The sequence below is a fragment of the Prinia subflava genome, chromosome 23 (genome assembly GCF_021018805.1).
Source record: "Prinia subflava isolate CZ2003 ecotype Zambia chromosome 23, Cam_Psub_1.2, whole genome shotgun sequence".
NCBI lineage: Eukaryota > Metazoa > Chordata > Aves > Passeriformes > Cisticolidae > Prinia > Prinia subflava.
The window spans coordinates 89,306-103,624 of NC_086269.1; the positions used below are offsets into that span (position 1 = coordinate 89,306).

The following is a 14,319-nucleotide window of genomic DNA, read 5'->3' on the forward strand; positions in this document are numbered from 1 at the left end:
GGATACAGAATCCCTACATCGCAGTGCCACAGTCTCTTCCTTTCTGACCTGAAAACTAGTTGCAGAAACAGGTTGAGAAACCTTTGCCAAGCCAAGGGGGTATCCAAGAAGACACCCTGAATCCTGAAGAGAATTCAAAACGTGTGTGGATTTTTAGTGGAGTAGAAGGGAGCTGCTTCTTTCTTTCAAATGACTACAGTGTTTAATCTATGATTCATCTCAAGCCAAAAGCTTCTGAAAGTGTTTTTACATAAACCTGTAATGGTCTGTATTCAGCTACTGAGTGTTGTAAAACTACAAGAATCCAACATGGAGTAAACATCACACTGATCCACAGGACCAGCCTGTCTTCACACCCTGTCTCTGACTTCTACACTCCTCCCAAACAGAAATCTAAGTCTATATAGTCCAACAAAGGATGGGAGGACTGGAAGTGTTCCAGGCCATGTTGGGTGAGGCTGCGAGTGGTTTGGTCTATTGGAAGGTGTCCCTGGTCCCTTCCATCCCAAACCATTGTGATTCTAGGATTACCATGTTCCAACTTCACTGAAAAAGCCCAGGACACACTCCCCCCTCAGCTGGGCACACCTGGAGCACAAGGGGTGTCTGTAGGTACAAGGCCTCCATCAGCTCCTACTCAGCTGACAAAAAGAGAAAGCTGTAAATAACATCCAGCACAAGAGGGAAGCATTTCCATGTCTCCAGTTCGAAGGTATACTGGGATCAAACCAGAAAAGCCCTGAACATCTGTGCCTTCCTACACAGTTATTAATCAGCAAGTACAAGGCATTAGAATTGTAAGTGCTACAAGCAAATTCAAACAACAACTGAACCTTGCTGAGCCCAACTCCAGGGATGGTCTCTGCATGTCACATACCTGAGGACATTTCCTGCTATCAGGAATTGCCTGCTGTGGGTTATAGCCTAGTATTTCTGCTGTGAGAGCAGAGCAACAAACTCCTAATCCTTCTCTTTTGTGCTGTTCCTGCATACCCACCACTTATTTCCTTTGTATCGTAATTCCACCTCTGTCTCACCACACAGGAGTTTTTCCAGGCTGGTGACATCTTTCTTCGCTGGTGATACTTCTACTTCTGCCTCACTGACATAAGGTGAACAGTCATCCTCAACGTACTCCCTAATACTCATACACCTGTGCCACAGCAGAGACAGTGATGGTTGCAGCTTCTCCAACCAGAGCCAGAGACAGTCCTGGACAGTCCCAGCCTTAACCAAACCAACTCAGTTTTGTTCAACTACAGCTGTGGTTGTAGTCAGATTTTGTTAAGCTTTCAGATCAGGGCAAACCAGTCTGGATTTCATCTTCACTAGCTCTGAATGCAGTGGATGTAAGAAAAGAAATACTGACAGACAATTCACATGATCACATTAACCTTGTTAATTGCCTCCACCACCTTTTTGAAAGAATACTTCATAACATGCTGATGGAAAATGCATTTCCAGACTACAAAACCCAGAATACTTCTGATATTTATATAGCACCTCCAATCCATATTCATCAGTCACCAGCTGCCAGGCTGATTGTATTTATTACCAAAGGCAATAATGAAACAGCACCAAAATAGAACACAGTAAGAACTACCACTCATGATCTGATAGAGTTACTTTTTTTTTTTTAACAAGTAACTGAAGAGACATGGCAATTTAGAGCTTAAATGATTTCACTTTTTAACTGTATCTCAGGAAAATAATTTACAATGGATCAAGCCATATGAACTACACTATTAAGCAAGTGAAGAGCGATACAGGACGGACAGTAAACATAGTAGTGATTTTCAATTTGAAGAAGTTGCATTCAACTGAGAGCAATCACCAATCCATAAAAAATTACAGGCTTGAGAATCATACATATTGTAAAGTAGCTTTAAGCAAGCTTTTTAAACATAGCCCTGAGAACACATTTTAAAAGCTTGCTGTCAGTTACAACTAGCAACCTGGCTGTGCTTTGCAAACAGAATCACATTTCCACATAAAACCTTTACTTTAACAGGTTGCATAAGCACAGTGATACATGCCTGAACAAAAGATTCTGTGATTGTGTTTCATGTTGAAAGCCACACTAATGACTAATGACAGAACATGGCTATAATTACTTGCATCTGCACCTTAAACAACTGGGGACAGCTTTACACAGGTTTTACAACTCCCTTTGTCACCAATAGCGCCTTTACCGTCTCCTTGACAAACACCCTTCCCACCTGAAGTACTTGCTCCTGCTTTTGAAAGCTGATCAGATTGGAAGCCATCGTATCAAACTTCTGCTGAAATAGCACCTGGGAGTAGACATCATTCCCACCATGACCCACAGAGGGCCCAAAAAAAGATCAATTTAACACAAACATCAATTAACAGAGAGGACAAATTAGTAAGAATTCTGATTTTTGTGATGATGTAGCAGATCAACCCAAGTCTGCAATCTTCCTATTGCATGTTCCCCTTCACCTTCTGTTCAGCAGGACTACATAAGGAATTTACTCACAAATACAAAGAGCTCCAATTTTTCTGAATTCAAATCTGTATTCTCAAGAATACGGTTGCTTTGAAGAAGAAAATTGTTCCTGTTCGGGAAACAAGAAGCAATTTAACTAACAGCCCATGAATGCAACAAGATATTTCTTAAAAGGAAGCATGGCGAATTAAAAACAAGAACCAGAAGAATGAATTTAGAGATCTTAAAACACAGCAACAATGAAAACTAGAGGAATTTTTTTCACCTGTCAATTTGAATGTACAATCCTTGTCACATTTTAAGATTCATTTTTGTTAAGTTTTGCAGTTAAAAAATAACTTGAAGCAGATGCTTCAATAATAAATGAGCAAAGTCCATAGCAAGTTATATGAGCATCACTTGTTTACTTTAGGAAGCTTCCAAAAAGACAGTTTAGTTTCAAAGTGTCTTTGTTTTATCAAAGCAAAATGAAACCTCCTTTAAAAAATTAACAATATTGCATCTTCTGAGATAAAATACGACCATTTTCTACAATTCACTAGCATTTCATTAAAGCCAGCCAAGAATTGAAGTCATACCCACATAAAAATCATTGAGATGAAATCTGCTGTTGAAATCATTACTTCCAATAAAGGTTCATCTTTATTTCATTCTTGCCTTCATTCAAAGATAAAAAAACTCTCCTGCCGTTGCAGAGTAGCAGCAAAATTACTCTTCAGGGATTTTATGCAAGATCTCTGCTGGCATGAACACCTAAGGTTGGTGGGGGCTTAGTAAAAACCCAACATAAACATATATGGAAGATGTTCAATGAAAACTATCTACCTGAACAAGGAAAGTTCTTTCCTGGAATATCTGGAATACAAGTGTTTGATTGTACAGTCCCAGTGAAAATCTGATTCCCCTAAAACAGGGGATCCGAAGAGGTGGGTTTGGAGACCACAGATAGCACCACCTGCCCTGTCACACATTCCAGCTAAATGCAGTATCCTACAGGGTCTCTCCTGAGAGACACCAAGGATCGAAACAGGGAAGAAAACAGTTCTCCTGAAGGGCACAGAAAAGTACAAATTAGTCGCAAAAGCTACATGAGGCCTCCTTATCATCTGAAATGACCACATCAAGAAAGAGCAGAATCATTAGAGGGCATTTCTGGTGCAATCATTACCACAGCACTCATCACAGTCAAATTTTAACAAGGAAGTATGTGAAATGAAAGGCAATATGGTCTATGTCAAGAGTACACCTACATAAAGAAGAATATTAGAAGCAAAGTTATAAATTACGTGAACGTCCTAATACCCAGTGGTATTAGCACTTAATAGTCCTCTGCATCCATACATTTAAGATGGAAGCTTTTTGTGCAACGCAGTTCCTAAACTGCTACAGGATAGTTTTAGAGAAACAACAGCCTCCAGCAGAAAGCATTTCCCTTTCAGTTTTCTTTTTCAAGACAGCATCATTTGATGAAACTGGGATACCTCCATTCATTACAGCAGACCTGTATGCTCTGGGCTTTTTGTAGCGTGGTCAAATGACTCAAAGTTTCCTCTGCAGTCCAGAATGGGTCAGTTCCCCATTAACTCTCAAGCAAGGAAGGCAGTTTTCCACAGCAACACTCAGTAGACTCTACCCAACACCCACCAAGGGCTGTGGGACCTGAGCTTGATGCACAGCTTCTCAGGCTTCCTGAGTAACACATTCCTCTCTTCCACTGTGGAGCTGGACCACTGCCAGCTTCCACAGAAACACAGAATTATGGTAATGCCTTTCCTCTGAGAGGCAAAATTATCCTAGTGTATGTACTCTGGTCTCTGTTTCAACATGGCACCTTTAGAATTCATCTGATTTTGTGAAAGCCACCAGGGAGTGTGGCTCATCCTCCTCTCTGCCTTAATTGCTACATATGCAAATGTTTACCCCCACACAGAGGCTTTGTGCCTACCTCAAGCACAAGAAGAAATGTAAATGAACCTCAGATACTTGGCTTCGAATATTGTGTCCCAAGTGCTGAATCCTGCTCTGAGTCACTGGATTTGTCACCATTTTCATTCATTCTGCTTCAGCGAAAGGACCCCCCACCATGCACAAACCGAGTCATAACATTCCCATTAACTCCTGCTGGTAACAGAGGCATTAGGGATCCATCATAGTCATGTGAAAAAAGGGATCCAGCAATAAGTTGTCTTCTTGTAAGCTTATATTAGATTTTGATTGGGAAAGCTCTTTGGGAATATAAGGCCACAGACTCATAAAAAATCAGTTTGGTACGAGTACATCCACCTGTCAATCCTCTCATCCTCTGCACTAATGCTTTGAATATGCATGCAACCATAGATTTTACAAATCACAGAATCACAGACTGGTTTGGGTTGGAAGGGACCCTAAAGACCATCAAAGTTCTATGCCTCAACCACACTTCTCCAAGCTCTGTCCAACCTGGCCTTGAATGGAGCAGCCACAGCTTCTCTGGAGACTTGGTTTCAGTGCCTCACCAGCTTCACAGCAAATATTTTTTTCCTAATATCTAACCTAAACCTACTGTCTTCCAGTTTGAATCCTTTCCCTTTTGTCCTATCACTACTTATGCTTACAAAAATATCTATCTTTCTTGTTGGTTCCTTTCAGGTACCAGAAGGAAGGTACGTACCTATAGAGGATGAACTTAGCACTCAAATACCATGGTTATGACTAGAACATTCTATTTTACTAATGGAAATAGAAGACCCTGCAGCAGCACCAGCCAGTTACAAGGCTAATACCCTAATCCAAATAACACCAGACAGGGAAGGTCCCTGAGCACCCAGCAGCCGTTGTCTGAATGCATGTAAGCAGGCAACTAGCTGAAAACCAGTACTTCCCAAGCATGGCTAAAATACAAATGGACTCATTAGGACGAGCTGGCCCCGGGCAGATACATACAGATATCTCACTGCACAAGCTGCCCTAGCTCTCTGTATGGCTGCTTTGCTCATCTAATCAATATGATAATGATGATGATGAACAAACAGAGGTATGGTTACCATCTCAAAGTTCATCTAGAATTTAAGTTTTATTTAGACAGCTTCGATTCCAGTATCAGTCCCAAGTGCCACTTGGCAGAGTACTCAACACTGGCCTTCCACAGACTATGCTGAGTCAATGCCTACTGATACCGGACCCATGGATTTTCTGGCTAGTCTGCACACACTTGAGACCATCCTCGCCTGGGACACAATACTCAGCCCTAGCACACTGGTCTTGTTCTCCCTCCTCAGCTAATCAGGTTGGATTAAGAAGTTCTTCACAGAACAGGTGACTGGGCACTGGAATGGGCTGCCCAAGGAGGTGGTGGAGTCACCGTCCCTGGAGGTGTTTAAGAAAAGACTGTAAGTGGCACTTTGGGCCATGGCATTGGTTGACAAGACGGTGTTAGGTCACAGGTTAGACTTGATGATCTCAAAGGTCTCTTCCAATCTAGTTGGTTTTGTAATTCTGTAATAAAGACAGAACGAGAATGGGAAGGATAAATTTCTTCATCAACAAAGTGGTCCATCGTTTGTGATGTGCAGTTACCAGATGGTGTTCAAATTAACATTCATATCCTTCAAGTGTCTTACCAAACAAGCCTAAACAGCATCTTGAAATTTCCATTTCAAATCTTCTATGAGCCTGCAAGAAATATCACAGACAGATTTTACTGCTTTCAACTAAAGCTGTTATTGCCTTTAATGAAGGACTGACTATACTATGACTTGAACTAAAGCAGACCAGAATCTGTTCAAGGCCACTGGGTCATCTGCACAGACTTCACCTGGAAGATGGAGCAGCAAACTCACTCTTCTAAAATGCGGAGGCAGACTGTGAGCATCAAGATCATACAAACACCATACAATTCAAATTCAAGCGGACAAATTCCTCACTGTCAAACCCTGACACTGGATCCCCTCAGACTTCTGTCCCAATTAGCACCCAAGCCTGAAGAGCCATGGAGCACACAAAGGTCTGCTGGCAGAGCACTCCATGCCTTTCAAATGATGGTTTGAGTTTTGACTGGGGAAAATCACAAAACACAGGACCTTGAAATGCAGTAACACAATTACACATCTTTGAGAATTCAGACATATTATGAGCCTACCAGGGACCACCAGCTCCTGGTCCTCACTCCCTTCATGTCAACCACCCACATGGTCCCACACATCTTCCCAGATGCCTTCCAAAACTTGGCAGGTTTGGATGGCTCTGGATCAAAAGGGAAGTGAAATTCAAAGTCACAGGTCTTCACAGAGAATGCCTTGTCAACAACTTTCTCAATTACATATGCCCTGACTGGAAAACTGCCATTGAGCAGCTGTGGCAGCTTTGCAAAAAACAACCAAAAACAAGAATGTTTTAAAATACGATATTTAAGGACATTAAATCTAACAGAGAAGATGACTGCAAAAATTATCTGATGTGGTACATATGTTCCAGTATGGGAAAAATTCTGGATCTGAAGATTCAGTTCGATCTGCTCCAAAAGTTATATAAAATCAGCACTAAAATGCTACTTCTCTTTGTACAACTCACCAGCGATGGGTTTACAAGCTCTGGATGACTATGCTAAACAGCACAGGTCCCTGCAAGACTTCAGCAGTGGTTTTCTTCTGTTGAAAAAACCATTCCTCTGTTTTAACCAGTTATTAAGCCACAGGAGAATTCTGCTCTTGTATTTCTGCAGCTACACTGCCACACCATGCTCATTCAGCAAGGGCCTCATCCAAGTCAGAGATACCTTACTGAAAGCCTACTTGAAAATCCACCTCACCAAAATACTTGCATTTAATTAAAGCAGCCAGTGAAAGCAGCCCACCTCTCCTCATTAAGTGGCATTGGTTCACATGCCCAATATTCTCCCTCTTAACTCAAATTTTAACCAACTTGCTGGAATCACCAGGCAGCCTCTGTTGATCTTCTGGACCCTTTTCCCATCAGTAGTCTATATTCCCATGTGGGCCTGACATTGGTCTGAATTTAGGCTTCAGGCTCTGCCAGTGTCTGTGTGAAAGGCAGACGAGCAATTTTCTAATGTTAGCCTGAGAAATCTAAAGGAGGAATTCAAACAAACCTTGGGAAGTGAAAAACCCTCTGCAGGTGGTGTTTTTCCAACATGTTTACTGGAAAGAAATGTTTACTAAAGGGTGTAGACGCTGAATAACCAATCATGTTCTTTGTACCGAACTACTCTATAAAAGTAGAATTTAGAAGAATAAAGTTTGCTCTCATTTTTACCATCATGGAGAGTCATGTTGTTATTTCTGTGCCGTCCGAAAGCCGTAGCAACATTGCCCACTCCCAGCCCTTCCATACCACCCAGAATTTAATGAACAGGTAACACACTACTGTTAATACTTGAATACTGGAAGTCCTCAAGAACATCACCTGGCTCTTGCCATTTTCTACTGTTAATTGCAGAAACTTCTTCTAAATATTTTCTACCAGTTTTGACAGTTTGACATCTCCGTGACAGAAATTCCCAGCACAAGAATATCCCTATTTCTTGCCATAGTAAATACAAGAATTCCCTTTGAACTATAGTTTCTTCTTCCACAAGCTTTCTCTTTTAAAAAGAGATTTTCTATTTTAAACAATTTGTCCCTCTTTTTATTTTAAACAATTTTTAAACAAATTAATTTTCATTTTAAAAATTTTTAAACAATTTAAATTTTAAGCAAAATTAATTTTAAACAAAAATATTTTCTATTTTAAACAATTTGTCCCTCTTAGTTCACATCTGACTTGCAGCTGATTGTTCTTTTCTGTTCTCTTCCTTCAGAAAGAATTTTCGATTTTTAAAATTGAGACCTCTTTCAAAACCTACCAGCCTTCTTAATTTAGCAAGTTATATGAACGAAGACCATTAACAGGACAGTCTCTATATGGAAGATGACTTTCCATTAGTGGTCAAACAAGGAAAACCCGACTTAAAATATGTATTACATGAAGTCAAATAGCACCCAGCAGTTACAAAAGAAGAACAAGTGTTCAGCAAAGAAGCTCTATGAGAAATGTTATAGATCCCAGCCATGGAAATACTGATATCCATTGGGATTCAAAGAAAAATGTTTTTTCCCAAGACACCTTCTTAATAAGGCAGCACGCTCACATCTGGGTTGCCTGACCAAGAAAGCAGAGCTCAGGAATCAATTCATGCAGCTGTGTCACTATTCAGCATTAATTTGACATTTAACAGGCACATTGATAAGTATGATATTACCACAAGCATTAGTTAATTGAAGTGTACTGAAAAATAATACAAATACGTGGACAAAAAGAACAGCCAGAGTCTGTTCTCAGGGTTTTTGTCTTTGCCAAATGGGAAACAAACAGGATAGAGCGACGGCGCTCCGGTGCTCCATCCCGGCCATTCCCCACCCGCCCTCAACCTCTGCAAGCAGCGGATTATATAAACACCACGGAAAACACCTCCTGCACCTCTGAGAGGAGGACGCGGGCACCGGACCCTCCGGGGACCACTGAGTCACCCGGAGCCCCGCGAGGGTCACACCCGCACAAACACCGCATCGCAGCGGCGCGGAGCCGAGCATTCCGGGCGGGGAGCGGACCCTTGGGGGAGGCCACCGGGACTGGCCGGGGCAGCGAGTAACGTCCCGGGGCCGCACCGGGATTGTGGGACCGCCTCCCTCACCGCATCACTCCCCTCGGCAGTGGCGCCTTTCCCAAGCCGCGGAAACTTTCCCAGCGCAGCACCTGCGCCTCGCTTTCCCCCCGGTTCCCTCCGGGTACTGCTTCCCGCCGAGGCCCTCCCGTCGCCCCGCAGGGCGCCGGCGCGGCCGGGCCTACGCGCGGCCGGCTGGGCGGCGGCGAGAGGGCCTCGGTACAGATCGCCGGCGGAGGGTACTCACCTGGGCGCACGGTCTTGAGGCGCACGGGCTCCCTGAAGTGCCGCACCACGGCTAACGTGTCGCGGTGCGTGAGGCCGCTCACCGGGGTGCCGTTCACCTCCAGCAGCACGTCCCCCGGCGCCGGCGCCTTGCCTGAGAGCAGCGCAGGGCCCGGCGCGCCCTCGCCGCCCGTGGGCAGGCGGCCCGCCAGGTACGGAAACTCGCCGCGCTCGGCGCCGCCGCGCAGCAAATCGGGGTCGGGGCCCGCTGGGCCGCCCCAGGACACCACGCACTCCTGCACCTTGCTCAGCCAGTGCCGCTTCTTCCGCAGCGTCTTGGACATGCCGCACCACGGGGCGACGCTACCTACCCCGCGCCGCCGCCGCCGCTCCCGCCCCAGCTGCGGCTGCCGCCCGACTGCCGCCCCGGCCCCGCCTCGTCGGCCCCACCCCTCCAGGCCCCGCCCTTCCCGTCTCCACCGCCCGCTGCCTGCCTCACTGGCCGCGCCCCTCCTGTCCTGCCACGCCCCCGCTGCGTCCTGGACACACCCCTGGCGCGAGGCTGCCGGTCGTAGGGAGCGCGGCAGCTGGGCCGGGCTGAGGCGGGGCGTGGAGGGGGCTGGACGTGGTCTCGCCGGGACTCCCCTACGAGCCGCCGCCCGTTCCGGATGTGGCCCCCTCGCCCGGAAGGAGCCCCTCAGGCAATGCCCGCCCAGGCCGGTGTGTCCTCTAAGCCCGGAGCCCCCCAGCCAGCGCCCGTTGCAGCAGGGTCTCCTCCCTGCTTGCGTTGCGTAGGATCTCTCCTCAGACCGTAGCCGCTCTCAGCCAGGGCCTTCACTCAGCTAAGAGCCGTCAGTTAGCTTCTACCTGAGGAAGTGTTTACCCTTAGCCAGGATCACTCCTTAGCTGCCCCCTTGGCAGCTGGGTTTGAGGTGCGTGTGAGAGCTGAGGTGGGGTGTCTACGATCCACTCTCATGTTTGCGTTTAGTGCCTGCACAACCAGACAGGCAGACACACCATTCCTGTGTGTTCCCACCATTCCCACGGCTACTGCCACTGGAACCAGTTGGTTCAAAGTAGCTTGAGCACCTTTGGCCAAAGCAGAGCTCAGAACAGTGGGTACAATTTAGATGTAAACATGCAGATGCTTTTTCAACTGGAAAATACAAATCCAGTGGGTTTTCTCCTCACATGAGCCTGTTTATTTAGCTGTGATTCACAGATCTCAGCATAGCAATTAACTCATGCCAGGTGCAGATTACACACCAGGTATGTGCCGTGCACGTCTCAGCATTTGGGAGCAGCGCACACCTGCTAAACAAAGGAAACACAAAAAAGTATGAACCACAGAAAGTTAATTCAAAATCAATGTCACTGCCATAAAAGCTGGAAATTAATCCTTTGAAAGCTTTCTGGTCCAAATTGCAAATTTCACTGCCCAGTCCTCAATTTTTTTTTTCTCTTAATCAGAGGCTGAATTTCCACTGAAAATCTCTTGTGATGTCTGCAATGTTTTAGGAGTGTCTTGAAGGCTCCAGCTGTGCTCAGTGGGCTGAAGTCCTTAAGGAGCAGCAGGGCTGCAAAAAACCCTGAGTCCAGAGAAGGTATAACCTTGCCACTGTTTGCAAATAAAGAGGTGTGACTCAAATACTGCTTTCCTTTCTGTAGGAGGAAGTGAAGAAGCTAGTGCCTGCAGTGCCTAAAGAATGTTTGCTGAGTTGTAAAACAATGGATTTTTGTTCCCATTTGTGTGTCCTTGTGTTCACCTCAGTCTGGACAACGCGGTGTGTTAGAAGTATCAGATTTCAACACTGAATTTTGCAACGGTGAATAGCAGCAAGTGAAACCACTAAGAAACCTGCTCATAACAAAAAGCAGTAACTTCTGCAACCAGGAATTTTCCAGTTCTTAGAGACTTGTTTACCTTTAAGGCCTGTTAGTCAATGGCTTTTACCAAAAAAAACAAGAATGCTTGCAAAGAAGTCAGAAGAACACCAATCTTATAATAAAGCTATGCATGCTGGGGTAAAACAATGTAATCCAAACTTGTTTGGGGATATTAACCAAATGCTTCCAATACATCTGAGGTGTAGTGCCTCCGGGTTGCAAGAAGCATAGGTTCAGCTCATTGTATTCACTGCTGTTTGAGGCACTTTGGGCCGCCTACCAACTGGCAAGGAAAAAACTGCTAGAGATAAATTTTCTTTCACACTTGCAGAATGAAAGCAAGAAGGCTAAAAGCTTTATGGTGCTTGTGAACTGGACATTGAAAGGGACACTGTCACATTGTTCAAAACCAGCCTTCAGTTTTTCACATGGGAGTTGTGACATCAGGCATGAGCTGTAATTTATTAGCTTCTGACAGTAGCTTTGCCAGAAAATATTCCAGAGAATACAGAGTCCTGTGTATTGAGTGTGAACATCTCAAGGAAGAGATGAGTGTCCTTTTGGCTTCAGGGTTGGAAGTTTATCCATCCCCTTAAGCAGAAGGTTTGTCCACCCCTCACCTTAGGAAAATGCAACTCAGTCTTTTCACTGGCCAAGTCTTCAAACCTTGGATTGAAATGCCCAGTGCATTTACACACCTGAAATGGGGGACAGCTCCAAAAATGCTGAGATGTGCCAGTTAATAACACTGGTAAAAAAACCAAGTCATGAAACTGCTGTTCTGCAATGAAAATGCCATTGTCTTTAACAGCATGCTCCCATATAAACTTAAAGCCAAAACAAGCTGCCTAATTGTTGCAAATTTTATGATGCCAGTAAGTTGGGCAGGTTCATTGTACATCACATTAACCATAATCCTCTTCTGGAGCTGCACTTCTATTTGCCAGTCTCATGGTATTCTGAGAGAGAAAATAGACTTGCTGAATGTATTTTCTCTGCAGCACTTGCTGATCCCCCATCTCCTCTTCAGCACCTGGTATGTGGATGGTGTGGCACCACAGACTAATCTAGATGTGTGGCACTGCTCTCAGATAATGACCAAAGCCTGTGGGGCTCCTTGGAGCGCTGCCCCAGCAACCCCACTGTCACCTCTGCTGGGCTGAACACTGCTGGAGGTTGGGGCAGCCCCCCTAGGTCGCTGGGGGGGTTTGGGATAGCCCTACCCACACAGCATGTCACCCCATAGGACCTGCTCTACTGCTCTCCAGGAACAAACTTTGAAACATGTACAGGCTGCTTGGGAACTGGCTGACAATTTTAGTCCATTTGTCCTGCTCTCATTCCTTGTTCCAGATTACTCATCACCAATCCCAGAAACATGAAGTGGCTGCTGCAACAGCCTTGGATATGATCAGAAGGAAACATGCCCTGCATCCCCACCAGTGCCAGCCTACCGCGAGGGCTGAGGAATCATTTATGTTTGGAGCTCTCAGTGAGTTAAAAGGGGCCATCAAAGAAACGTCAGAGCTCCATCATCCCTGGTTCATCACCCATCACACTATGGCAGCTGCCATTCCACTCTGCTCTTGGCATCAGCACACGTAGAATACCACAAAAAGAGGGTGCTAATATCTGCCACATCAGAATGAAGGACATAAACTGCTTCAAGGCAGCACAACTTTTGGTAGGCAAGGCAGCAAAGTTTGTTTATCACACTGCGAAAGTTCAAAGGCAATCAAAACAGCAAAAACATGTCAAACCACTGTTTAATTAGAGCATGAAGACATACTTTCTCAGAGTGGTTAGAAAAGGAATTATGGTGGTGCATTGGGACTCCTCTGAAGTCCTTTCTCTCGTGCCCAATGCTTGCCATTCAAATCTTGGTGTGACGTGTAGGTCAGCGGTCTTGTGCTTACAGGTAAGAGACCCCCCACAGAGGCAAAATGCTCACACAACATGCACAAACACAAAATCTTCATCCTCAGCAAGGATGAAGCCAGTTGCATGAAAGCCTCAGAAGCATGAAAGCCAGTTGCACTGATACAGAGCAGGCATTTGTTTATGCAGAAGGGTGTTATTTCCTATTTTCCTGGTGACTGGGCACACAGGAGCTCTGACTATCTCACACCACTACCTGACCACAATGTTGTCACAGCTTTTGGGAGAACTAACAAAATGATGGTTAACTCCACTGCTTTAACTGAAAAAACAGTTGCCAGGAAGCAGCAGTGGGCACACTTCTTCCCTAACAGAGCCCTCATCTCAAACACAGGGTAACAAATTATTCAGGAAGCTCCATTCCTCTGAGAAAGCACAAACAAATCACAGTTGAATAAGAGTGGTTCAAAGCCAGCCACTTGCTGTTCTGTTGACAGACATATCCAGGACTGTCTATTTGAAAATTGTGTGACCCTAAGATACATTTATGTGAAGGCAGACTTTTAAACATGTCATAAATTAACTTGTACAGGAGCAGAAGCTGCCACAGAGCCAGACTTTACCTGGGAATTTTGTAAAGCTTAGAGAATAAACCCAAGCCTCAAGAGAAGTCCTTGTCACCCTGGGCTGACTAATCTCTGGTGTCTGTGCTCCTCACCTGGGAATGGAGAATGTATCAACACAGCAGGTTGTAGATGAGGATCAATGCATGCTTCACCGATGCAAAGCTGCACCATAAATATGCCTATATTTTATAAACACATCAGCACAGCAGACAAATGAGAGGCAGTACCAACAGGAACAGCATCCACACAATGGTATGTCCTTCTTTGCTCCTCTTTCACAAATAAATAACCATTCTTGAGCAATGCAGAGCTACTGGTCACTACATACAATAGAATCAAAGAATCATAGACTATGATCATCAAGTCCAACTCCTGGCCCTACACAGGACAACCCCAAAATTCTACCAATGTAGGATTGAGAGTGTTGTCCAAACACTCCTTGAGTTCTGGCAGCCTTGGGACCATGACAACTGCCCTGCCCTGGGGAGTCTTTTCAGTGCCCAACCACCCTCTGGGGAAAAGAACCATTTCCCAATATCCAGCTTAAATCTTCTCTGACACAGCTCCATGTTGTTCTCTCAGTATTACCACTGGTC

At 45.0% G+C, this 14,319-nt stretch overlaps 1 protein-coding gene across 10 annotated transcripts in view; it reads right to left on the reverse strand.

Annotated features, from left to right (window-relative positions):
- Window positions 1-9,790, reverse strand: part of MAGI3 (membrane associated guanylate kinase, WW and PDZ domain containing 3) — a 56,346-nt gene extending 46,556 nt beyond the window's left edge. For 9 of the 10 annotated variants that reach the window (XR_010082899.1, XR_010082898.1, XR_010082896.1 and 6 more), the window contains exon 1: window positions 9,355-9,790. Coding sequence is in view for 5 of the 10 variants with exons in the window: in XM_063418152.1 (XP_063274222.1) it covers window positions 9,355-9,676 (322 nt within the window). In the remaining 5 variants the exon portion in view is untranslated. The remainder of the gene's footprint in view (window positions 1-9,354) is intronic. The other variant, XM_063418153.1, reaches the window with a different exon arrangement.
- Between the last annotated feature and the right edge of the window lie 4,529 nt (window positions 9,791-14,319).